This window comes from Pieris napi, chromosome 24 (genome assembly GCF_905475465.1).
Source record: "Pieris napi chromosome 24, ilPieNapi1.2, whole genome shotgun sequence".
Lineage (NCBI taxonomy): Eukaryota > Metazoa > Arthropoda > Insecta > Lepidoptera > Pieridae > Pieris > Pieris napi.
The window spans coordinates 6,286,464-6,313,919 of NC_062257.1; the positions used below are offsets into that span (position 1 = coordinate 6,286,464).

The 27,456-nt window shown below is 33.6% G+C and overlaps 2 protein-coding genes and 5 non-coding genes across 10 annotated transcripts; 4 read left to right on the forward strand and 3 right to left on the reverse strand.

Moving 5' to 3' along the window:
* Positions 1-721: 721 nt before the first annotated feature.
* LOC125061884 (protein YIPF2) lies at positions 722-3,567 on the forward strand. Its single transcript, XM_047667518.1, has 4 exons — positions 722-1,100; positions 1,251-1,429; positions 1,766-1,963; positions 2,957-3,567. The coding sequence occupies exons 1-4, from the start codon at positions 914-916 to the stop codon at positions 3,272-3,274; spliced, it is 882 nt and encodes a 293-aa protein (XP_047523474.1). The 5' UTR covers positions 722-913; the 3' UTR covers positions 3,275-3,567.
* A 2,988-nt stretch (positions 3,568-6,555) lies between these two features.
* On the reverse strand, positions 6,556-26,922 carry LOC125061688. Of its 4 annotated transcripts, none has more exons than XM_047667229.1 (13): positions 26,729-26,922; positions 26,142-26,603; positions 25,586-25,752; positions 25,387-25,487; positions 24,707-24,825; positions 23,130-23,377; positions 12,760-12,920; positions 12,067-12,205; positions 9,031-9,304; positions 8,514-8,658; positions 7,779-7,855; positions 7,536-7,721; positions 6,556-6,765 (listed from the first exon to the last, which is right to left on the reverse strand). In XM_047667229.1, exons 1-13 carry the CDS (start codon positions 26,838-26,840, stop codon positions 6,650-6,652), a joined length of 2,307 nt encoding a protein of 768 aa, XP_047523185.1. In that variant the 5' UTR covers positions 26,841-26,922; the 3' UTR covers positions 6,556-6,649. The 4 variants fall into 4 exon arrangements, with proteins under 4 accessions (XP_047523185.1, XP_047523186.1, XP_047523183.1 ...); XM_047667230.1 differs by having other exon boundaries at positions 7,536-7,703; positions 23,130-23,380; positions 26,729-26,921; XM_047667227.1 differs by having other exon boundaries at positions 23,130-23,380; positions 26,729-26,921.
* On the reverse strand, positions 13,841-13,913 carry Trnaa-agc. Its single transcript has one exon. It is a non-coding gene; the product is annotated as a tRNA-Ala (tRNA).
* On the reverse strand, positions 15,861-15,933 carry Trnaa-agc. The gene has a single exon. It is a non-coding gene; the product is annotated as a tRNA-Ala (tRNA).
* On the forward strand, positions 16,995-17,067 carry Trnaa-agc. Its single transcript has one exon. It is a non-coding gene; the product is annotated as a tRNA-Ala (tRNA).
* Trnaa-agc lies at positions 19,671-19,743 on the forward strand. The gene has a single exon. It is a non-coding gene; the product is annotated as a tRNA-Ala (tRNA).
* Trnaa-agc lies at positions 21,823-21,895 on the forward strand. Its single transcript has one exon. It is a non-coding gene; the product is annotated as a tRNA-Ala (tRNA).
* Positions 26,923-27,456: the final 534 nt, after the last annotated feature.

The following is a 27,456-nucleotide window of genomic DNA, read 5'->3' on the forward strand; positions in this document are numbered from 1 at the left end:
TTGCTACTTCTTAGTATTGAGGCCAAAAAGATCGATGGATGTAATACTTATAAAAAAAGACCCAACAAAGACCTCGAAATGCAGTTAATTGTCAATGACGCAAACCCAAACTTAATTTAAATTGGGCAGAACTTCACATCCTGATAGAATTTGAGATGTGGTTTTATCGTTGCATGCTTCATATAGGCTGGATCCAGAAGATCTCTAACGAGAATGCTCTCAATTGTGTTGGAATGTCGAAAAAATTAGCACAATCGCTACAACCTTCAATTTATTATAATCGTTAAATTCAAGATAAACGGTAGAAGGAAAAATCACGGTTTCGTAACGTTAGGGAGCGGATATTGTAACTGCAAAAGAGTTGCTGTATCTGTTAAAGGACAAGCCTTACCAGACTGACGGCCAACCTTCAGTAATGGAGAGGTACCAATAGAAGAAGAAGGTAGTGAGATACTAGAATTTGTTAAACTAAAAAGACGTTTAACCTCTTTCGTATATTACCTTAGCAACGGTTGTTATTAACTTTTTGAAGCTGTTACTCTTGCGAAAACTCTTGTACGAAACTTAGTTAGCGTTGTTATAAATTATTTCTTTATTGCTTATCATCTTATTTTTCCTCCTAATGCACAGCAAAAACGTTCCACTTCAAGTAAATTCGTATAGTACCAATAAATAATTCATCTGTGCATTTCACTGTCAGACGTCAGTGTCAGCTTTCTCATATATTTATTGTGTATGTCATAATATTTAGAATTATCAAAAAAATATCCTTAATTTTTTAAGTATTGCCCATAATTAGTTTATTTGATTGATGTTCAAATACTTTAAAGACTACCTGTCGTCGTCTTCTTGTTTTTAAAATTTTCAATTTTAAAGTAAAAGTAGTTTTATACGTATAGAGTGCTTACTGCTTATGGCCGCGATGTCGAACGTAAACACAGGCGAGCTATTAGATTTTCAAGATTACTCGCCTGAACATAATCGCAGCGCTAGAATCGACGTGGAAGCTGTACACACAAATCAGTATAATAATTCCAACACCAGCTACGATTATGTGGAACCCAAACCTGTAGTGGAAGATGATCCACCTCCAAAGAGTGGTAAGATTCTCGAGAGGAGGGAATTTTTACTTAAAATATAAAATTTTAATCTTACTCTACTTATCTAAGTATACAAAATAATGGAGCAATTCTACATATAAACAATAATCTTAGTATAATTCATGCTATTTTATTCAATATGTTTTTTAGGAAACCATAACTTCTGGACCATAGAATACTATCAGAAATATTTTGATGTACATACAGATGAAGTAGTGGAGAGAATTATATCATCGGTATTGCCTCAAAAGGTGTCACGTAACTACTTTGATGAGAGAATCAAAGGTAAACCTGACCTGTATGGTCCTATCTGGGTTTCGGTGACATTGGTAAGTAATAAACTGTTTTACATCAGAAAAAACTGATGTCTAGTTGTAAAATTTAGATTTTAGGTGCTTGTCTAGTTTTATAGTTATCTATAAACAATATACTACTCATATACAATCTGTAAGTTATTATTTATTTGTTGATATGAGTCACTTTTGACAAAATGCTCTTCATTTAGTATTAAAGCAATACATATAATGTGGATGACCTTCAAATAAATAAAAGCTTTGCTTATTTCATTCATATTTGAGAATAAATTGATTTAAACAAGATTATTATTCAATCTTCCCATCATAAGTGCTATGGCTGCTACTCATCAAGTAATTTTTAAATTACAGATTTTTACAATAGCAGTCAGTGGAAACATTGCCAGTTATCTGCAAAATGCAAACAAGGCAATACATTGGAAATATGATTTTCACCTTATGTCTTATGCGGCAACTGCAATATCATGCTACGTGTGGTTAGTCCCTTTGGCTTTATGGGCCGCCCTTAAGTGGACTATAACTCCTGATGTAGACCAAATTGAGACTCAAGTATGTACTTGTTATGTAGTAAATATTATACTATGTTAGAAGTAAGTCTTTGCATAACATCCATTACTATGGTAAAGTACCAGAGGCACACATATTATTTTATAATTAATCGCAAACATCGTTTTGCTATGTATATAATTTATAATAAATAGGGGTTGATCGTAGAAGGGTGAAAATTAGGTGTTGTATGTATTTTTTAATGCTGTATCATAAAAAAATAATTTAGGGGTGGACTACACTTAACATTAAAAAAATAAATAAATCAGTGGCGCTACAACCTCTTAAGGTCTTGGCCTCAGATTTCTGAATCTGTTTTATGATCATTTTTTAAATCTAATTGGCAAGTAGGTGATCAGCATGACACACACCGTCGACTTTTTTTTATATATTAGATTGTATTATTTTGCATGTTTGTTGGTAGTCAAACAAAATTATTGTTTTTCTGAGATACAGGCAATTCGACCTTATATAAACATTTTAATAAATAAATAATCCTATGGAAATTAGCATAAATATGTTTAAGACCTAATAATGTATGGCATGTTCAAAAAGAAGGCTGACCAATGCTAATCTAATATATAAAACTCTCGGGTCACGGTGTTTGTGGTTAAACTCCTCCGAAACGGCTCGACCGATTCTTATGAAATTTTGTGTGCATATTGGGTATGTCTGAGAATCGGACAACATCTATTTTTCATCCCCCTAAATGTTAAGGGTAGTCCACCCCTAAATTTATTTTTTGTTTTTATTTTTTTATGATACAACATTAAAAAATACATATAACCCTAAATTTTGAACCCTCTACGATCAACCTCTATTTTTTTAATATAGTATTGTTTATTGAGCTAAAAAAAGTTTTCTAAAATTACATACATGGCAAAACGACGTTTGCCGGATCAGCTAGTAATCTATATTTACTATTCATGCTCTCTAATTGATCTTCTTGACTTTCTCTCATTACAAGACTTCATAAGACATTATTTGGTTTTCCAGGCGTCAGCATCACCGACTATGATGTCACTATTCTGCCTCTACGGTTATTCCTTGTCAATATACATTCCTGTGGCAATTTTGTGGACAATTCAAGTATCCTGGCTACAATGGCTCCTGGTTCTTCTGGGCGCTTTTGTTTCTGGAGCTGTTTTGATTTTCTGGCTTTTACCAGCATTGAGGAAATCAAAATATTTTATCATTTTAGTGGGATGTATTTTAGCATTGCATTTCTTGCTTGCTGCCGGTTTCATGTTGTATTTCTTCCATGTACCGGAAACAGAACCAGAAGTGATTATTGCGACTACTATTAAACCATAGATTGTGTATTTTTAATTATAATATATGTATAAGATTTTTTATTTATTAAATAGTTAATGTTTGTAGTGTACTTGCATTCCCACACTTTAATCATTAGATTAATTTAAAATGTTTCCATAATATCTTAAAAACATTGTTAAGACAAATTCGACTTTAATAAATATGGTCAAAGATTCGGTTTTTTATAAGAAAATAATATCATATTCTTAATCTTACCCTAAATGACTTAATATCTTTATGAATGTAAAGCTCGGATATACGTCGTTTGCGCATTAAATAAATCCAATTTATTCTAAAGGGTCTATTTATTATAAAAGTTCTAAAGTGTCTATCTTAAAGCTGAAGCAGCCTACATTATATAACTCATTCGAATTGTAAATGACATTGACAGCTGGAACGCATATAAAATTGACATTGACGTTTACGTAGCGAAGCTATGGTATTCTGTTCGAACGATGTTTTTGAAGTGAAACTTCTACGACTTCCAACAGGGTTGCATTAAACGTTTAACTCTGCTGGGGAGGGGGAATAGAAAGAGACATAGCAAGTATTTTTTTAATGGCTCTGGCACTGTACTTTAGCCAGCGTCAAGTATTTGTTTCATAGATTTTTTATAATTCGTGCTTGTCTTTAGAAATTCGACCGTGTCCTCCATGTACAGTTTAAGCAAGCACTCGCCCGGTACCGCACAACCCTCCCTAAGGCCGAGAACAAATTGAAATTAAATCTCGCTCTCGAACCGGGAATCGAACCCGGTACCCCTTACCTAGCTGCCACTTAATAAGACCGCTAGGCTATGAGGCCCCCAGAGCGAGAGTGAACGCGTGGCACTCAAACGCATGCGCGTAGTATACCTGATACAGACCAACGCGAGCGTTGAATATTCCAACGCAAGAGGGAGAAAGAAAGATACACAAAGGTAGAAAGTAGGAGAGAGAAAGCGTGTGCCACATGCGCGTGGTATTCTTGGTTTGCCGCGAAGTAAACATTGTGAGCGTCGTGAAATTAGCTGAAATACGTACTTGTTCTATTTAAGTTATAATATTCCATATTTCATTTACAAAGATGCGATTAATTGTGAATTGTAAGCAATGGTAATAAACTTTGTCTTGAAGAAACAATATGATTTTACTAAACCTCAATTTCTATATTCATTTCCACATTACGAAGTTTCACTTCTGCGCGGTCCCTCCACGCACTATTTTTTCTTGCTACGTATTCCGTAACGACTATTTCTTTGATTTTACGTACAGTAAACACGCTTATAACACGGTATTCTATAACGCATTTACATATTACGCGATTCCGCCCTTGTATAACACTTGTTATTCAAGGGACTGTAGTCGGAAAATAACCATATAACGCGGACATTGCACACGGCCGCAGCGACTTACAAGAGCGTTATGCGAGGATACTCCTACAACACGTTTCCTATAACGCAAAACCAATCTATCGTGTTATACAAGGGATTACTGTATCGTGATATGCTTTTCTTAACAGTGTATATAAATGGATATAGATATACATTTTTATCATATAATTGATATACATATTAAAATTTCAATCGACGATCATTATAGGTTAAACCAATGTACCACTGTACTTATAAAATTGCTACCAAAACAGTTTTTGATATTTTTCATAATAAATCAGTGGCACTACAACCTCTTTAGGTCTTGGCCTCAGATTTCTGAATCTTCGTTTCATGATCATTTTTAAATCTAATAGGCAAGTAGGTGATCAGCAGTGCCTGACACACTCCGTCGACTTTTGGGTCTAAGACATGTCGGTTTCCTCACGATGTTTTCCTTCACCGTTCGAGAAAATGCGCACATAGAAAGCAAGTCCATTGGTGCACAGCCGGGGATCGAACCTACGATCTCAGGGATGGGAGTCGCACACTGAAGCCACTAGGCCAACACTGCTCTTTGATATTTTTCATACCTAATAAAAAACATTTGTAAAATAAATTACATTTATTAATATTTACAACAAATGTATGCTTATTATTAAATAGGCTTTTATTAATCTATGTTACAATCGGTGGTTTGTATACTAACTAGAAGTATTTTTGTATGTTTGTAACGAATAAGATACTAAACTCTGATTTTAAATTCCGTAGAATTCTGACATTTCATAAATGTTGCTACCAAAAAGTTCTCCACCGAAAAGGGACAAATTTGACCCATTTTAGGGCAATTAAATGCTACGTATTTTTTATGTTTTACCTACAAAAAAGGTAAATCTTAATATTTACTTACTCAAGTGACCTAATACAAAAATATTTCAATATCACAAACAATATATCGAATTAACTTTAATTACTTTATTTTATTCTTTAGCTGGCAACACTGCCTACTAATACCAGGTTTAGTAAACCTTTAAAAAAAATGTAATCTTTACTTGTGCGTTCTTTACTGTATCTGATGAAAAGGGACGTAATTATCAGTCGCCGTTAAACCACTTTTAATGTGGAGCACCGCACTTGAAATTGAAAAATGTGCCCGGCCAAAAAGGTTGTTAATCTCTGACATGTCAAAAATGATAGCTGTCAGAATTCTACGGAATTAAAAACAGAGTATAGACCAATTTCATATTCTTCCATTAGAGTGCTCTCTCCCCAAGTGACATGTTGTCACTATAGAATGATAACCTCGTATCTAAAAAAACTATTTATTTTTGAAGTTATACTTCTTTAGGCGCGTTATGAAAAATTGATGAGAGTGAAATTTTACGATGCGCGCGCACCGTGACACAAAATTAACAGAATGAAGTTAGTGGCGCATGTTGGCACGCCGCCTCTGTTCACTGTGTATTTATATTTATAATATTTATCCACATGCTTTGAGTTTCTACATTTAAAACACGTGTTTTCATTATACAAGTGCGAATTTTATATGTGCGTCTGAATTATCAGAATATATTTAAATTGAATATTCAAATCAATACTAATTAATATTAGAAAATAATAATAAATACAATATTAATAACTTTATTGATCGAACTTTATTGACTATAATGACTCCTTTTCCAGTCCTTGACAATTAAATATAATTGTAATTAATTATTTGCATGCAATCAAAAACTATTTTTAATAATGCCAAAGAAGTATAACTTCTTACGCGCGTACATAAGTAGTACCTACCCTACCCTACCCTTTTTTTATTCTTATACTCTTATGCCTATGCGGTGCCTAACTATGGACAAAAACAGATATAAATATTAATATGACGAATATTGACGAAATGAAATTTTTTTTTCGTTTTCCGTATTGTTTTTTCTCTGGACATACGAGGTTATCATTCTACAGCGATGATATTTTTTTTAAATTCCCAATTTGCAAAACCAGAACAGGCTTTTTGAATGACTCCTAGACTAATCTGTGATGGAAAAAGTCTGGAAACTATTAATCCAGGGCTGTTTGGTGAACGCTGGGGTCTCATCTTCGGGTGATGCTTGGAATGTTGTAGATATCTCTGATAGCATAGACCCTGGAATAGTTAAACCGCTTTTGATATGGTTAAAGATTTTTTAATAGTAGAATAGGTATTTAAAATTTATTTGTCTTAGTAGAATCTATAGAATAGAATTTAAAGCATTGCATTAAGAATAATTATTCTATTTCTAGAGAATTAATACAGGTGTTTTTCATGAATGTATTCTTTAGCACAATTGTCATGTCTTTTCATACAATTGGTAGTTTTAATTCTAATGTAGAATATCTATTTATTAACGCTTTGTTACCAACGGACTAATCGCTAACAGGCGATTTCATCCAGACAATCTTAGTAAAAATAAAAAAGATACACCAACTAAAGAACACATTTCTACACAATCAGCACAACACAGATTTTTTTTTAAAGTGAAACTTCTTTAGGTGCAGGGTAAAATGTTTACGGAACGTCACGAAGATGTGCAGCGTTTTTGTCGAAGAAAAGGGAGAGACCGATTGAGAGAGGGAAAGGGCGAAATACCTTATAGAAATCCTATTTTTTAAATTAAAATTTCGCATAGAGAATTTATGAAATATTAGTACATATTTTATATTATATGGAAAATAATGCCACGTGTTTTTATTATCGAAGAATATTTTAATGACAATTCAATTCCTAACATATCTTCCTTTTTCCCTCTGTCTCGGAAATCTAAAGTTTTAGATTTGTATAAATATGAACAAGACTTCAAAATTAGTTTGCCAAAGTTTCACTTCTGACATGTGTACTTTGTACGCACGCACTTTTTTTTCGGAACTCAAACTCACCAAAAATCTCGCTATGTTCATATTGTCTGATAATCTCACATAGCTGTATCAAGTGTCCTTCGTGATAATCCAACTGGGAAACGAACTCCACGTCCCTCGTCACGCAGAGGTAAATCAATTCCAGACCACTGCGACACGTTGCTAGAACACCCTCTGTTAGTGTGCTGGCTGGAACATTTTGATAGTCTTCAAGAGGAGGTTACTATATTGGAATTAAATATTTGGAGGAATGATACAACTTACCTACATCCTTGATTGCGTGTGCGCATATCCACAGAGCATAAACGATTACTTGCAATAGGACGAGTCTGCACTCGCATCTGAAATTTTCAGAATTTCAGAGAGAGTAGAGTGTTTTTCAGAAAGTTTTCAGAATTTCATAAAAATTTGAAGTAACAACGACGGTATGTCGGATTTTTAAAACATCCTAGGTACCTACTCCGGTACTGTTTTTTCGATTTCTGACATTTATATGACTTCATCAATAATTAAAATATATTTTGTAAATAAAAAAAAACAAAAAAGGCAACAAATAATTCGTTTTCTGAAATGTACGGTTTCGTGAATAATTTTTTGAAAAATAAAGTAGGTAATTTGGAGCATTTTCTTACAAGTTTTATCAGCAAATTTCGTGTTTTTTTTTTGTTAAATAATGTAATTTGGAGCTTTTCCTTACAGAAAATTATTTTTGGTACACAAATCGTTTTTAATCTGCGAAGCCAGTAAATGTCAAATAAAAAAAAACATTATAATATCACCTGAAAGGGCGAGGAACATTTCGTTTTCTGACATTTATAGTTTCTTGAATATTTTTTTTAAACAAAGGAATTTTGAGTTTTTTTTACTAGTATTATCAGCAAATTATTTTTGGTACACAAATTTGTTTTTAATCTGAAAGGCCAGGAAACATGACATTTGACGTCTGACATTTATTATTTAATCAATATTTTTTCTAAAGAAACAGGAAACAGTCCTTACCTAGTATTATCTGTAATTGTCAAACTCGAATGTAACAGTAGCAAGTTTCGTGCGACTGCCAAAGCTTGAACCACCAAGCGATCCGTCTCCATACATTTGAGTGCCGTCTCAACTTGCTTAAGTAGAACTTGGAGAAGGCACGAATCTAAAAAGATTTTCAACTCTTTCACTATTAGAACCCTACGATATCTCTGATGACCATAGGCTATAGAATATTTCAGTTAGGGTTTTTTAAAGCCCAGGATACCAGAACTACGGATCGAACCTACCACCTCAGGGATGAGAGTCGCACTGCTCCACATAATATTCGACATATTCAAATATTAATTTGAATAGGTATATCATAGACTATAAAAATTACGGTTCTAGTAAAAAAATATCTCTGGTACTTTACTTTTAACATGAATCATAGGCAATTCTCAATTAGATTTTGTATTAATTTAAAATATAATTCACAATTTATTTTAATGACTACTGTTTAAAATTTATTATATTCATACAAAAACATAGTACTCACCTTTCCTATACAAAAGTACACCTTGATCGAAATCTACCCTCAAATTTCCCGAACTACCGTCACATAATAAACTTTTTCCCTTTTCCTTCGAATTTGTTTCTTCCCTACAAAGTTTTACCAATAGCGGTAGAGCCGAACAGGATACCATCGGTCGTGGTCTAGATATTATAATGTTACGTATAATAACTCTAATTTGAGATATGTATAAAGGTACAAGAGTTATTAGCAAATGTATAAGGGATATTAAGAACCCGCTGTATAGTAATCCCGAAGACTGAAAAGAAAATATATAATTAACGTTGATTATAGCACACCCCAAATACGCACACCATCACACAACCCCCGAATTAGGTATTACTTTGTTAAATGTCTTGAATATTTTTTATTGATTTTTTCCTTTCGTAGATATTTGAACCTTTTTGTATATATACTTAATATTATAAAGAGGAAAGATTTGATTTTTTGTTTGTTTGAAATGAATAAGCTCCGAAACTACTGAACCGATTTCAAAAATTCTTTCACCGTTGGCAAGCTACACTATTCCCGAGTGACATAGGCTATGTTTCATTCTCAAAAAAATTAGGGATGCTTACTAAAACTTGAATAATCTAACCCAAGGTATAAAAAATAAACAAAAAACGTCCTTCAATCGTGTGCGCTGCGTAAACTATTAATGATAGAACAAAATGATGTATTACAACTTTTCAGAACACATCACTATCTATAAAAAAATGACAGCATGTCTCTATCTTTTATAGTTACGTCACAATAAGCGCCTTTTTATTATTATTTTTTTATTATTAAAATACCACCGCTAGAAAAGGCTCCTTATTCGTACCTAGGTATTGATCCTTATCAAAATAATTACCAACGTTTCACATAAGCTACAATTTAATGGCATAACCACCAAATAAGCATGGTGGATTGGTGTTCTCCAGCCTTTTCTCTTGAATAGTTTACTACTATGTAATATAACAAAAATCTTAGCCACAGCAACGCTTGGCCGAGTCTACTAGTATTAGATAGTCATCGTTGTAGGTCGACATGTTCAGACGAACATCTAAACAAACACCAATTAAGTGTTTATTGTTAAATAAAAATATGTTCGTCGTCTGGAGGTGACAGCAACAAAACAGTGGAGGCCCGAATTATTTTCCAAATAAAATAAACAATTTTTTTTAGTCCAGTTATTCAATCAATAATAATTTATTTATTTACAAAAAAAAATGGAATAATATTCCATTAAGGGTATAGAAATTGCTTTATCAATCTTAATTTTATACTTGGAATGATAATGGGAAATAATAAAAGTAGACTAAGTCTCCAACTAATGTTATATTGAACTTATTATTTATTGGCCTTGGCTGCTATGACGAGCGCCTTTCACTTTATCCCTACTCCGCGGCCGACCGTCACGCGACATGCGACACACAGACGAAAAAGTTTGAGACGATGTAATAAAAGTTTCACTTTAATATATTAAAAAAAGTTGTTTACTAGTCACATTACATTTTTTTTTTCAGAAGTCGATACTCCCCTAATTCCGGCCCTGGGAGGTGAAAATGTATAGTGCTTTTCATGAAAGAAGTCCCGCGGTGATTTTTGGAACTAAATTTGACAGGTCGGCAATGTTGTCATTCGTCGATGTTATCAATTTCGTTTGTTGTGGTAGATTTTTGTGAAATTTTAACTAGCTTAGTGCATTTTAAAGATTGATTACAATGCCAAAAGTTGTAAAAAGTTCGGCTCGAGAAATGATATTAAAGGTGAAAGAGTTCTGTGAAGCGGAACTTAAGAATCAAGGTGTTTTAATACCACCAAACAATGTTCGGAAGAGAGTTGGCGGCATAACAGGTACTTTTCAGAGTTGCCACTTAATAATTTTTTGCTGTATTGATGGGACTTTTATGATATAAATTCGTTTTTGCGACAAAATTGAATAAATACATAACGTGATGAAACTAGGTAACTGAAATTAAAACATATACTTGTTACAAATTACATAAGCATTATAAACTTAAAGTTACTATTATTTTTAATTGTTCATAATTTAATTGCAGATGTGTCAGAGAAAACTGTAACAAGAATTACAAACGAAGCGGCGTGAACTTCGAAAAAAATTGTAACCCAACAATTATGCACTAAAACTCTGAATAAAAAATTGTATTGCTTTTCTTTACCCTATTTTCTCATATTTTCCCTGTAAGTAGGTAGAACACCGCTAATATAAGTAAATAAAAATATACTTTTTACATAACAGAAATATTGTTTCATCGAAGTATGCAAGAAAATAATATTTGATAAATTACATCTGCTAAATGTAAATAAAATAGGTAAATTTTTTTACTCATAAATGGCAACATTACGTTATGCGATTGCAGCGCCGCGTCTGGGGGATTTCTTTCATGAAAAGGACTATAGAACGAAAATCTAAACTATGGTAAGGCGGTCAAAGCCCAGAAACATTTCTATTGTTTTTGGTATATGAAAACTTTTCACTAATCTGTGGAGTTATATGTTAAGTTATAAACTTATTGATCGTCTGAAATTGCATAAACAGCAATTTGATTCAGAGAATATGAAATCAAAAGTACCTTTAACTCATAAAATAGAAGAATACTGAAAGAATAGAACTATCACATATTTTTCATTAGAGTTACAAATACTTGGAAAAGATACTGGTCACTGTCAGAAGTAATGAAAAACAGAAACTTGAAAATGTTTTACGAGAGAATTCGTGATTTTTTTTTAAGAATCTTTGATTTTCTTATTTGGTGATTACGTAAACGGTAATTGTTAACTTTTTTACACATATTACACACACATTGTCTATGCTCGGAAACGAAATGCATTTTCGAGGATTCCTACTAAAAAATAATACGTTTATGTTCTATCATTTTTGAGAGCTTTGCTTACTTTTGCTGACAAGAAGAAGGTGTGGGGGGGGGGGATAAATTGCAGTAAATCTGCTTACTTACTGCTTACTTAAAGTATTACTACTTGAACGGCCTTAGAAGTTTTTAATATAGCACTTACCGTTGTATCCAGAAGAGCGCATATTTTACCAAATATATCCATAAATTCATTTAATTCATTATCCTTCGATAAATGTAATATCGACAGTATTGCAAGCAGCCGTCTCGCTAAAATGCCTTGTTCCTCCTTATATAGGACCCTGAAATTCCAAATATCTAAATATTTTTGAAGGACCACAAGCGATCTCTCGACTGGAATCCCCAAGGAAACTTGCCAAAACAGACCTGGAAACGACGCATTGCATAGGAATGATCTGGAGTCAAATCAAAGATGCAAGAACGAAAGGCTGGTGTTTTTTAAACCCAGTGACGTAACAACCTTTTTAGGCCTGGGCCTCAGATTTCTGTATCTGTTTCATAATCATTTGTCAATCTAATAGGCAAGGAAAGAAATGTATATGAAATGCTTCTAACTTTACATTTAGTGCCAGTTCTCAAATCAAGGGCGTAGAACGGAAAAGAATAACTGGCAATAAACTCTCCGCCACTCTTTTTGATCGCCATATTCTTTTTACACAACGTTTGTAAGGAGCGTAGGCTCGTCTGCACCTACTACATATATAAAAAATAAGGAAATTAACTGATTTTTAAAAGGCAACACACTCGCGAGCTTTCGGGCATTAGGTGCCCATCTGGGGTCGTATTTAACATCAGATGAGCGTCCTGCCCGTTTGCCTCCCAATAAAAATATTACCTGCCACTAATAAGATCCTCAAATTCAGCAGGAACAAATTTATTCGTTGATTCAATGTACTTTTCGTCCATCTCTCTTTGAAAGGCCGTCGTTAACCGCTGAGCTATTGTGCTCACATCGCTATACACTTCATTTAGCACGTCCTTTAATATTTTCAGGAACTAAAAAAAATTTTTTTTTTCATGCTCTCAAACTTCACACATTCAAATTCAATTCAAAAATCATTTAATCATATAGGTAACACAATGGTCGTCAAAAAAAGAAAAGTATATGAAATGCTTCTAACTTTACATTTAGTGCCAGTTCTCAAATCAAGGGCGTAGAACGGAAGAGAAGAACTGGCAATAAACCACTCTTTTTAATCGCCACGTTTTTTTGAAGTTATACGATGCCCGTGACACAAAATTAACAGAATGAAGTTGCCCACGGAAGATGCTACGGCATTGGACATAATTTAATAACAACATTCGAATAATAATAGAATTTATGTTACACTTAATGTAATAATAAATATTTAATTTTTCAAATGTAAACTGAACTTGATTGACTATGACTCCTTTTCCAGTCTTTGATTAATTAATTGTAATTAATTATTTGCATGCAATCAAAAACTATTTTTAATAATGCCAAAGAAGTATAACTTCTTACGCGCGTACATAAGTACACGCACCCTTATTTTTACACAACGTTTGTAAGGAGAGTTAAAATGAGAACAATCTTAAATATGTTATGGAAGAGATAAACACGTGTGAAAATGACATGAGTACTTAGCGCTACCAGATCCATGCAACTTCCTCACAATCGAGTAGCCCGCGATATCGCAGCACAACCCACAAGGGGACTCTTTGTATTGAAGAAGTTGCATGGGTATACGCAAATGTACAATGTTAATACATAATTATGTAGGAATTTTAGATTTTTAAATGAATTTGAATTCCTAAAGATTTTACACGAATTAAGTTAAGTCATTGGACAACAGAAAGTTTTTACGACAAATATTGGCAATTTGGGTCAATAATACCGAAAAAGGTTTTGATATAAACGCAAAAAAAGTTTTATAAAATCAGTCTTATAAAAATTTTGGAGGCGCCGGGTATCGATCCCGGTACCTCTCGCATGCTAAGCGAGCGCTCTACCATCTGAGCTACGCCCCCCGATACAGGCTTAATCAAAAGTGAATACGGAAGCAATCTTTACTCTAGATATTGCGTAAAACAATACGTGATACTTGCGTCCTTTCACTCGCTCGTAGGCGAAAAACGTATCAAAGCCTATGTCAATCAATAATGACTTATAACTATTTATACTGGACTTAAAAAGGCGAATGAAATGAAATGGGTTCACCATTTGTAATGTTACAAATATAGTAATCTTTGTTCTTACGTGACACTTCTGTCCTTTCCCTTGACATAGGCTGTATATGGAAATAATGCGAATACAATGGACTGTAAACAGAAGCAATAAGTTCATTCTCAACCAACTAAATTTACAAACGGGTACTTAGCTTTGGTCATATTCAGTGGCGTAACAATAGTGTGGCAGGGCTGGCAAAATGCCACGGGCCCCGACCCAAGAGGGCCCTTGCCCAATACATATTATGTTCTATGGATGAATGTGGAGTCTCCAATACGCGTTGGGCTAGCGTGGGGACTATAGACCATTCCACTCGCCTAAGAGAGGAGTCCTATGGCCATTAATGGGGCATATAACACGTGTAATTGAGTACGCTGAAAATCTCGAAGTTTATTAAAATTAAACTGAGTAGGGACGATTTTTACTGATACCCATCAAAAGAATTGCCACGAAAGAACATTTGCCACGGGCCCCAGATGGTATAGTTACGCCACTGTTCATATCGCCAGAAGAGAACCGAATAATCCCCACAAGCTGATGAGGGTAGGGAGGAGTGAGGGCAGAAGTCGGGGTCGATCGCCAACCCGTTGGTCTGACCAAGTTAAGACAATTATGGGTCTCAACATCCCCAATGCGAGACAAGCTGATGATAGACTGGTGTGGAGGCAGCAAGTCGACGTATCGCTTAGGGGTTGTCAAGGTTGTGCACCTTCAGTCATGAAGACGAAGATGATGAAGAAGCGATCAAATTATTTTATCACCTTTCCAAAAGTCAATGTACTTTATAATGTAATTAGATTTCTAAAGGCAGTGAATGAGGAAGTTTTTTCGTTATAGATTTATTTTTTGTATGTTCTCAAACATATGTTAAACGGAGATACTGAGACAATCAGTTAAGACAAAATATATAAACGAACATGACATGAGAACTTACGAATCAACACAGTTTATAAATTGATATTAATAAATACATTATTAAATGGTATTGAATTTTGAAAGTCAAAAATCATTTACATATTCATATAGGTACAGTGTACACTTATGAACGTCAAAACGAAATACATATACATTAAATGCATCTAATTTTACATTTACTGCCAGTTCTCAAATCAAGGGCGTAGAACGGAAGAGAAGAACTGGCTGAACTCTCCACCACTCTTATTAATCGCCAAGTTTTTTGTTTTACACAACGTTTGTAAGGAGCTGCAACTATTACACCATGTTCCACATGACATCTTAAGTAATAAATAATTATAAAATAAATTAAAAACAAAGATTTGTCCTCTATCAGCAGGAGGCATGGTGAAATAGGAGCACGCACTTACATTCTCGTGGGAACAATACGCATGTTAATGCTAATATGACATAGCTATTTTTGTTGTCGAAATTCTACTCATTTAACTAAAGTTATTTCTTAACTTCAAATTTACGATAATTTTAGATTTAACTAGAAATTAACTTTTCATAGAATTTCTATTTTCTACCTTTTCAATCGATTTTTGTAATTAATGTATTTCAGACCTCAACAATTTTAGTCAATTTACGTATACTTATGAACACCAAAACCTCACTGCCTATTAGTGAAAACATACAACCCCATTCATATGAGTTTATCCCGTTCATACCGCTTAATTAACATATATAAAAAAAAACATTCCACATTATTTCGCTTGTAAGAAAGGTTTTATTTCCACGTAATAGCCGTAATAGCTGAACGCCGAACATAATTAAAATGAAGCAAAATTAATTGGAGGCGCCGGGTATCGATCCCGGTACCTCTCGCATGCTAAGCGAGCGCTCTACCATCTGAGCTACGCCCCCCATACAAGTAAATTTTGAATTTATAACTACCCCATAACTTTTCGAATTCACTTTTACTTTCAATTTATGATGTACAATTCTTGAATGTCTCGATTCTGAATCTTACATAACTGTCCGATATAAGAGTGAGGCCTTTGACAAACTAGTAAAACACTTGCACGTTAAAGTGAACTGTGAAATGTGTGATTAAATTTATATAAAGCCCGGCAACGCACCTACTAAAAATGGGTGTCTATAGCTGCTGCCCTTTTTGGACGTCCCGCAAGCTCGTTTGCCCCCCTATTATATATAAAAAAATGTACTTAATGTCAGGAGTATCTGTAAAGTATATATACTGTATGTATTAGCAATCTTCACTATATAACTAAATATATGAGAGGTTGGGATGTAAGAACCTAACGCTACGAATCCGTATCAGATGTACCCTAACACATAAATAGTGTTCATAAGTACGAGATGTCTTCACCAGAGACCTAAGGTAACAGACGGAGCCCTACGATTAGGATCAAAGGATCAAAGTGGTGGGAATATCTCAATGCTATCGGGCTCACCACGATAATTAAGAGCTTGAAGTATTCATCACTAAGCGAGGAAGCGAAGGAAGACAGAGCAATATTCACATCTGATTTATAAAACAATATCTTAAACTACTTACACCTATTCACACAAAAAATAAATCAGTGGCACTACAACCTCTTTAGGTCTAGGCCTCAGATTTCTGAATCTGTTTCATGATCATTTTTCAATTTAAAAGGCCTCAACCTCCAGTACCTAACACACGACGTCGACTTTTTTGGGTCTAAGACATGTCGGTTTCTTCACGATGTTTTCCTTCACCGTTCGCGAATATTAAATGCGCACATAGAAAGAATGTCCATTGGTGCACAGCCGGGGATCGAACCTACGACCTCAGGGATGAGAGTCACACACTGAAGCCACTAGGCCAATACTGCTCAACAACAAGAACAGAAGTTGTTTCCGTGGTCGACTTTTACTTGCCGCGGGCGGTACAAGTTTTAGCTGTACTAAAGCAAAGGATAATTTCACTGCTTTATGTATCAGGGGGCGTAGCTCAGATGGTAGAGCGCTCGCTTAGCATGCGAGAGGTACCGGGATCGATACCCGGCGCCTCCAAAATTTTTCTATTAATAGCAAAGTATTTTTGTACATTGTGATGGGCAAGTTCGTAGGCTAACACATAGACGGTGCTAATAGTATCATTTTTAAATTAATATCATTTTTAGTTAGCTCTTCAAATGATACGTAAATAAATTAGACAAATACTTTATACAGTATTACTAGCAGACCGGCCAAGCGTTGTTGTGGCTAAGGTTTTTGTTATATTACATAGTAGTAAACTATTCAAGGGAAACGGTAGGAGAACACCAGTCATGTGGACCACCATGCTTTATTGGTGGTTATGCCATTAAATTGTAGCTTATGTGAAACGTTGGTACTTTCAACACAGCGCCATCTGTTAGAATTGTGACTATTAAATAATAAACAATAAAATAATATTGCGGGTATAAATTGAGATGTAAGCTATCCTATCTTTTAAGTTGGATCAAACTACACACGGTGTGCAAATTTGATTGATATTGGTTCGGTACTTTAGGAGTCCATAGCGGAGAAACAACGTGACACGTAATTTATATATATTAAGATGAGTGAAAGAACTTTTGTTATTGCTTTTTGGTGAAAAGAAATACTATCGAAGTCAAGGCTTGGTTTGATAAACATTATTTGGACTCCAGGAAACTCCAACCGTCGCTAATTTTAACGAGGCGTAATGAGCACCGACGACGATACATCAAGTGGACATCCCAAAAAAAATCATGTGTCCAATTCACACGTGGTAGAAGTGAAACCTTATTTTAATGTTAAATTTTTATTTATAACTTTAATATCAATCTTTAATTTGGTAAAAACTAAAATAATAAAAGTTTGAAATAAATTCACAAGATCTAACGTGGGAGAAAATGAGATAGGAAGCATTATACAGTGTATAAACTTTTAATTAAGTGTAGTACGAAGTTTTCACTTCAAAAAGTTTCTACAACTAATGATTTGTAAATAAAATTGATAAATAATCTAATTTTATAATTAAGCTACTTACTTGACTTACTTATTTAATTTTCATCAAATCTGTTTTTTTATTTCAGAAAATGTTCAAATACACACTAATTTTAAGTTTATACACTGTATAATGCCTCCTATCTCACTCTCTCCCACGCCAAATCCAATTAATTTATGTGTCTGTCTCTTTTTACTGTCGCTTTTTCCGTTGCATCCGGTTTGAAATCACAACGATTCTAAAGAAGTTTCACTTTAAGAATTTCATAAATTAACGAGACTAAATATATCAAACTCAAAATATATTTATTCTTGTTGGTAAACAATTACACTTATGAATTGTCAGAAAGAAGTTAAATTAATTGTAAATTTACTACCAGTTCGCAAGTCAAGGGCGTAGAGCGGGTAAGAACTGGCAAGAAACTTTCCGCCACTCTTTTTAATCGCCAAGTATTGGAACTAATAAATATAGTTAAAAAAAACTAAAAAACACGCTTTTAAAGCACATCAAACTAAAAAGTGAAAAATAATTCCTAATTTAGGCTGAAAATGGTAATGAACAAAAATACTGGTATTTATTGTGAAAAAGCGTGGGTTGCTCGATAGACGAAAAATATGGCACAGAGGGGGTGTGGGAGTGGGGCGCTGAGTATTTTTTGCATTTTATTGCATTGTCATCGATCTTTGACAGGTGCGCAAAGTTTGAATTAAATCTATCCGTTAAAAGTGGGTCAAAATCGAGTCCGAAGGAGTCGGTTACATACATACATTCATACATACAGGTGAAGCTAATATAAAGCGTGTAAAAACAAAACTGAAAACAAAGGAACTAATCCGAATATTCATCAAGGATATTTTGGACATATCTTTAATAATTATCCATATAATTTTTGGATATGCGAAAGCTCAAAGTGGGTGCCGCGTGAGCTCACAATCGATCAGAAACAACAACGGATTGATCTAGGCAGTATTTGAAGCTTGCGTAAGTAAAATCACATTAAGGCCGTTTCTCCACTACTCCGGCATCCGGTTTTTAACGATCCGATAACTTGCTAGATCGGAACGCGGTGTTTTATCGGTCTAAGTGTATCCAAGAGGTTATAAATTATTTTCACAGGTTTATTTATAGTTTGTTTAATTTGAAAGAATCTGGATAACCTGGACCAAACCAAATTATGTTGCTATTTATTTATATTTTTATACCATAGTATTAGTGAACTATTTATTAAGTTGATTATAATATTTTAAAATAGACAATATTAAAAAAGTAATAAACTTGCCAGGGCAATAAAATATTCAGAATTTAAAACGTTTTATCAATAAAATAAAGTATATGGGTTTTAGTTAAGAGCGTTGCATGATAAATATACAAGTATCGATTATTGTCGGATCGGATATAGTGGAGATGCGCAATTCGGCCTTCCGATATTTTTCTCATGACTCATTCCGCTATACGACGCCGGACCGGAGCAGTGGAGAAAGGGCCTAAGGAGAAACGAAGTTCGCGGGGGAAACTAGTAAACTATATAATTGACGACCGAGTGAGTGGGTACTTGGGTGAGTGCAAGGTTGTCGATTAAAACTTCGTGGACTTTTACTTGCCGCGGGCGGTACAAGTTTTAGTTTTACTAAAGCAAAAGATAATTTCACTGCTATATGTATCAGGGGGCGTAGCTCAGATGGTAGAGCGCTCGCTTAGCATGCGAGAGGTACCGGGATCGATACCCGGCGCCTCCAATTAATTTTGTTTCATTTTAAATATGTTCGCCAAGTAATGTGGTAGAATTTTTTTTATTTGTGTTGTAGCTGTATGATCACGATAAATTAAAATATTATTGGTTTTTTTTTTCACTAATAGGTAGTGAGATTATTTTGGAACCTTTTTAGGTCTGGGCCTCAGATTTCTGTATCTGTTTCATGATCATTTGTCAACTTATAGGCAAGTAGGTGATCAGACTTCTGTGCCTGAACGACTTTTTGGGTCTAAGACATGTCGGTTTCCTCACGATGTTTTCCTTCACCGTTCGAGCGAATGTTAAATGCGCACTTAGAAAGTCCATTGGTTCACAGCCGGGGATCGAACCTACGACCTCAGGGATGAGAGTCGCATGCTGAAGCCACTAGGCCAACACTGCTCTTTAGGTGTTCATAGGTATAGGTAAATTTACTGAAATGTAGCGATTATTATTGAGGTCTCAAATATTTCCTAATTACAAAAATCGTTATAGCTGTTAACGTAAAATTGTAAAAAACGTTAGATTGTAATCTATCTCGCGAGATTATAAACTGTCGAAAGATTGTGAACCTCAGCGTACTGCTGACAATTTAACGTATTATTATTCGGTAGATTGTACTACACTAACTTAGTTATCATTCAAACTTCTTTGGTCAATTACAGATTAATTTTACTTTCCAACAATTTCATATAACTACCGAATAATAATACGTTAAATTGTAAGCAGTACGTTGAGTTCACAATTTTTCGACAGTTTACAATCTCGCGAGATAGATTACAATCTAACGTTTTTTACAATTTTACGTTGACATAGCTACAAATTGTATGAAATATTAATTTCTAGTCAAATACTAAAATTATCGAAAATTCGGAGATTCGGTCTCTTTGTTATTTGACAGAAAGAGACGAAATTACTTTAGTTAAGGGTATAACGTAAGGGCATAGATTTGTATGTTTGTGACATTTCAAATGGTGGATCCATTCTGAAAATAAAAAAATATATATAGTGGCGCCATAACTCTAAGGTGAGGAAAAAATATACTAAAATCTATCTATATATATATAATGAAAATGGTCTTCGTTTGAGGCTCAATCACGCCTAAACCACTGATCGTATCGACATGAGTTTTTCCTAGATGGTTTATGGCTATTTATTTATTAAATTCCAACGTTCCTTCATTTTATTATTGCTGCTTTACTTTTATGAAAATTTATCCATACGGACTTCACCGCGGAAACATTTGGGGAGGCTTCCTAGAACCTCTAAACGTCAACATCTGTTAAAAACTCGATTTTCGAAATATTTCAATTTTCTTAGCGGGAAGTTAAAAAGAAGAATAATAAAAATATAAAAAAAATAAATAATGAAACATAAAATTTATTTTAATTCGTCCAGCAAAGCGGGCGCGAAACGGCTAGTAAATGTATATATAGATATACAAATACACAGTCGTATTTTAGTTTTTTACAAATTATAATTAAACGACAGTACTTAGAACGCTAATATTAACTAGAAATCAGCCCAGGGTATAACTTTATATAATAATAAAAAAGTATTCTGGTACGATAAATTTTTCGACCAATTTCTCTGCCACATACATGGATCCATAAACACAGACTGACGGACGTCCAAGAATGATTGATTTTAATGTTATTATTTACTATGTTAAACAAAATAATTGTTCATAAAAAATACCATATGTGCTTGATAGATTATTTAACTCGATTTTAGTGCACTCATATTATCCTGTAAGTGTTATATTAGTGAGAAAAAAGTCATTCAAGTTTCGAAAGACTGAGTTTTTTGACATGTCGAGAGTAGAGCACTGCCTCCGCTCCGCTAATGAGGCGTTCAATAGTTTCTTTAAATGCGAATATAGTTATTAGAAATATATTTATTTCCAAAATAAATAAATTCAGACGTGTAAAGCTGTTTTGGCGCTGGTAGAAGGCATTATGACATAGGTTTTGATACGTTTTTAGTCTACGAGCGAGTGAAAGGACGCAAGTATCACGTATTGTTTTACGCAATATCTAAGTAAAGATTGCTTTCGTATAAACTTTTGATTAAACCTGTATCAGGGGGCGTAGCTCAGATGGTAGAGCGCTCGCTTAGCATGTGAGAGGTACCGGGATCGATACCCGGCGCCTCCAATTTATTTTTTTAATTTTTTTAATACACAGCCGAATAATTTTTTTCACTTAAAACCAACCATAGATATTAATTCCGAGGACTCAAACACAATTAAAAAAGTGCGTGTCAACACATGTCAAAAGTGAAACTTCTTTGTAAATGAATTATTGAGTAAGGAAGCGTTCAAGTATTACGTAACGAATTTTGTCCTTTTGTAAAACGTTACGATGCGGGGCGGGGATTGAATTACGCGTTATTGTTAATATTATTTTTCGACTTACACCACATGATAGTAACTAAAGAGTCACTGGTGGTCACGAAACGTTTTACTAGACTTGGGTACAGTACTGTACTTGGGTACTGAAAAACGTTACGGCGAGTTCATTGGGGGGGGGGGGGGTCAATAATCTCCAAAAATTGTGTTACGTAACGTACTTGAACGCTCCCTGATTAGGCTACCCAAATACCATAATTGAATGTTGCCAGTCTTTCTATATTAATGAATGATACTAAGGCTAATTAAAAACCAGAACTTAAATTAGTTTTTATTATGTATATAGAAATACCACCATTGATATGGTAACAATTACCAAATAATATAACAAATTCTATGTTGTCATAATTGCTAAGTTATGTCCACATTTTCTAAAATAGCCAACTGGGTTATAAAAAGGTCTTGGTTCTATGCCCTTATAAAAATATAAAAAAGAGGGTGCGTGTACTTATGTACGTGCGTAAGAAGTTATACTTCTTTGGCATTATTAAAAATAGTTTTTGATTGCATGCAAATAATTAATTACAATTCAATAATCAAAGACTGGAAAAGGAGTCATTATAGTCAATAAAGTTCAGTTAACATTTGAAAAATTTAATAAATAAATATTTATTTATTACTCTCTTACATTAAGTGTAACAAATTCTATTATTATTCGAAGGTTGTTTTTAAATTATGTCCAATGCCGTAGCATCTTCCGTGGGCAACTTCATTCTGTTAATTTTGTGTCACGGCGCGCGCGCATCGCAAAATTTCATTCTCATCAAGTTTTCATAACGCGCCTAAAGAAGTATAACTTCAAAAATGGTAATTTCGTTACTTAATAATAATGATATGTATTAAAAACACCATCGGTGTTCAAATCTCAAAAGTCCCTTTTCTTCGACAAAAACGCTGCACATCTTCGTGACGTTCCGTAAAAATTGTACCCTAATGCGCCTAAAGAAGTTACACTTCATAAATAGATAAAAAATACTCACATTTTTATATCTATCTATCCCGTTCCCACTAGCTATACAAGTGAGATCTTCATACACATTTGTTATACTACATCTTTTTTTCCGCCTACCCGCATTCGGCGTGGAGGGTAGTCGATGAAAAGTACTAAAAACCCGACACTTGTTAACTGATGCGTCCACTTTTCTTAATTTTTCATTATATTCCAGTATGGAATGTTGGTCGCTAGTAGATTCCATTATTAAAGGAAGAAATTGTTTTAGATTTGATACTTCTGAAAATAAAAATCATTTAAACCCCCTTGAAAAATAAACACAGAAAAAAAAGTAAACAATTTCCACTTAGAATATTTCAAGAGATCAGCGTTCCACCTAAAAGGACGTCAACGCACTCGCTCACCATGAGTGAGAGGAATTTGCCCGAAGCGGAGAAAATATTTAATTAGAATTTGCTGTTTAAAAATTTAACACGAAATCTAGAAACACAGTTTATTTATAAAAACAGTGTTCCATGGCCCATATGATAAATTTAGAAATCAATCTTAATATAATACATTTTTTACACGCTTTATATTAGCTTCACCTGTATGTATGTATGTATGTATGTATGTAACCGACTACTTCGGGCTCGATTTTGACTCACTTTTAACGGACAGATTTAATTCAAATTTTGCGCACCTGTCAAAGATCGATGACAATGCAATAATCCGAAAAAAAAATGACAAAAATAAACTAAAAAAAACTAGAACACACGCTTTTAAAGCACATCAAACTAAAAAGTGGTTGCTCGATAGACGAAAAATATGGCACAGAGCGCCCCACGCTTTTTCACAATAATACCAGTATTTTTTGTTCATTACCATTTTCAGCCTAAATTAGGAATTATCTTTCACTTTTTAGTTTGATGTGCTTTAAAAGCGTGTTTTTTAGTTTTTTTTAACTATTATTTTATTAATTCAGTTTGCCTCTATGGTCCTGTAGGTAGAGGGCGCTAGGTCATGGTTTGTGTCTTTTGTGACATTGTCTTTTCTTTATAATAAAACTAGCTGACCCGGCAAACGTCGTTTTGGGAGCGTTCAAGTATTACGTCACGCAATTTTTGGAGATTATTGACCCCCCTCATGTAACGCGCCGTAACGTTTTTCTGTACCCAAGTATAGTACGTATAAAACGTTTCGTGACCACCTCGTGACTATTTATACCCAAAAGTTACCATTATGTGGTGTAAAGTACTGGAAAATCTAAAATAATATTAACAGTAACGCATAATTCAATCCCCACCCCACATCGTAACGTTTTACAAAAGGACCCCCCCCCTCCAAAATTCGTTATGTAATACTTGAACGCTTGATTGCCATTCCCTATTTCTAGGAAACATTCCTATAGTTCAATAAAATAGGGGTTAATCGTAGAGGGTGAAAATTAGGGGTTGTATGTATTTTTGTATGCTGTATCATAAAAAAATAAAAACAAAAATATTTTTTTTGGCGTAGACACCCCTTATCACTTAGGGGTTTGAAAGATAGATAGTTGCCGATACTTAGACTTACTGAATATTCATAAAAAGAAAGAAATGAAGTCGAAAAGAAATGACAACTTACCAATTCTTGTCATTTTATTTAACCTCAAAAATTGTGATTGGTCAGTCTGCGCACTGCTCGTACTCTTTGTCCTTTTCACTTGTGGTGCTTCTCTTTCTATGTAACTGTTCTGTTTATGACTGAAACAAACATACACAAAAATAAGATTAGAAGTCGAAACTAGGGGAATTTCTTATAACAGATCGGCAATTTTTTATTTTGTGAAATAAAATATGGAATGTAAAAGAAACTACGGTTTATGTAATATAATATTAATGCTAAACAATTTCTAATGTGAACATATTTCAAAACCCAAGAATAATAGGGAATATACAATAATACATAATTAAGATTAATAAACTTTCAACTATCAAATTTTAAACTTTATTCATAGTACAAGTACTTATGAATGTCAACAGAAAAGATGTTAAATTGATTCTAAATTTACTACCAGTTCTCAAGTCAAGGTTATAGAGCAGGCACGAAACTCTCCACCACTCTTGAATCACCAAGTTTGGAGTCTTACAAATTGTTTTAACTGGAGCAATAAATATAATTACTGTTCCAATTAAAACATACTACAACATATTGTATTTTTGTCTATGTCAATGTTCAGTTTGATAGAAAGAGACAGATGATTACTTCAGTGTAAGTACACAGTTATCTATGCAATAAAATAATTTAACATTTACAATAATTACCTAAATGATGTATCATTTGGTCCAACGGTAACTTGTGTCAGCTTAATTTTAGACGATTCTAACATCTTACACTTCTCTTTTATACTAATTATTTCCAAATTCTGAAAAATATTATTGATATAATCAGTTTGCATGCTAGTGTAAAAAGAATTAGCTTGAAGGACCAAAGGTGAGATAAACAAAATACCAAATAATATACCTTAAAATCAAGCTGTGTTCTTAAATCATTTATCTGCTTGTTGGCATTTCCTAGCTTATCCGTCCATTCCATTTGTGCTTTTTCTTGAGTCTTAATCTTCTCAAGACGAGCATTATCCACAGATATTTGACATGTTTTTAGCTGTGTTCGAAGTATTGATGCCTCGCCTGTAATATAATTTCTTAGCCGTCAAATATAATAATACTTTATGGGTGGTACATACCCATATCACTAGACCAGCATTGTTCATATGTATAATAAAAAATAAGATGGTATTTTCTATTATTTATATATTTTTAATACACATATAAGTGATCATGTATAAGAGTAAAGTTTTTAAATGTATTACTGAAGTGTATTTTAAACAGTAAGTAAATGCAATACAAGCAAATGTATAAAGAAGTTATTATTGATTCTTGCAGATTCTAAAGGTTTGAATCCAAGAATACAAGTTTATTATCAAATGTAAGAAATTATACCTACTTGTTCATTAAAATAATGTTTAGTAAAATAAATAAAATATTATTTTCTAGAAAATATTAATAAAAATATGTACCTTCTTTAGTTACACATTTTTCTAATAACTTTCCATTTTCAGATTTTAACTTAGCATTTTCTTCTTGCAATTGCAAAAGTTGTTTATAAAATTGGCCCGAGTCCTGGCCTTTAAATATCTTATCATTTATAATAAAGTCATCACTAACATTAACATGCTCTTTGTTAACTTTAGTCGTCAGTCCTGGCAATGGGGAGGATATGCGCTCACATTTATTCCTTAAATTTGTTGATATTGTACTGTATGGGCTTGATGTTGGCTTTTTAAAGGCGAATAGAGCTTTAGAAGTACTTGGTTCGGAGTACTCAAACTGTGTGCTAGATGAACCAGGCTGCATACATAAAGTATAATCAGGTAAGGTACTATCATTCTGCTCATTGTAGGCGTCCTCACATGCTTGGCTTGCCAAGAGAAGGAGATCATCATCATTATCGTCACCCCAGGCGTCGGACTGGATTGTCGCTGAAATTATATATTAAGATTTATTAAAAAATTTGCTTATTACAAGTATAAAACAAGAATTTTAAAACTAGTAAAATAAATGTAAATAGTTATAGTAGTAGCTTGTAAACATCGTAAAAATTTACCCTTATTTGAAGTCGAATTTTGACTGAGTGGAAAATTATGGTCAGACACAGTTACATCTAGTTTAGCCTTTTTTCTTTCACCATAATTCTGGGGAAAAAAACGTTTAGACATTGTTTTGATTTACTAAAGTTCGAAATAAGTTAATATTTTAATTTACTTTGCCGCTATTCTAAGTTGACATTGACATTTGTAAACTGTAAGCAACTGGAGTTAGGAGATGAATATATTAGTTATCTGTGCATGCCCAACGATTAAAGACGGCGACACTATTGTATACACTTTCTTCAATAAAATAAACAGACAATATTATATTATTAATTACTTTATACTGCCGTTATCAAACATTACGAGCCCTAGTCCCGTAAGTATTTTCAACCATCGTAATCTATCTATTGAAAAATTAAAACGTTTAATTTATAAGTTTTAGAAAAGCTTTAATTTCCAATAATATTTTTCTCAATTAATTTTTTGCTACTAGTAACACTTTCATACCATAAACAAAAAAATGACGCCAAGTGAATTGTTTTTCTTTTACAAGTCTCTATAAGAAAAGCGCGGGAAACTTCGTTCATGGTAGACGTATTTTTCACGGTGTTGAATATTTAATTTAATTTTACTAGTTAAAACGCAGAGGATAAGCTGGTAGTTTTAATTTTTGTATTATATGTAATCTTTATATCATATTTGTGTATAGTGTCATCGTGTAGTCGGTAAGTTTTTGTAATTT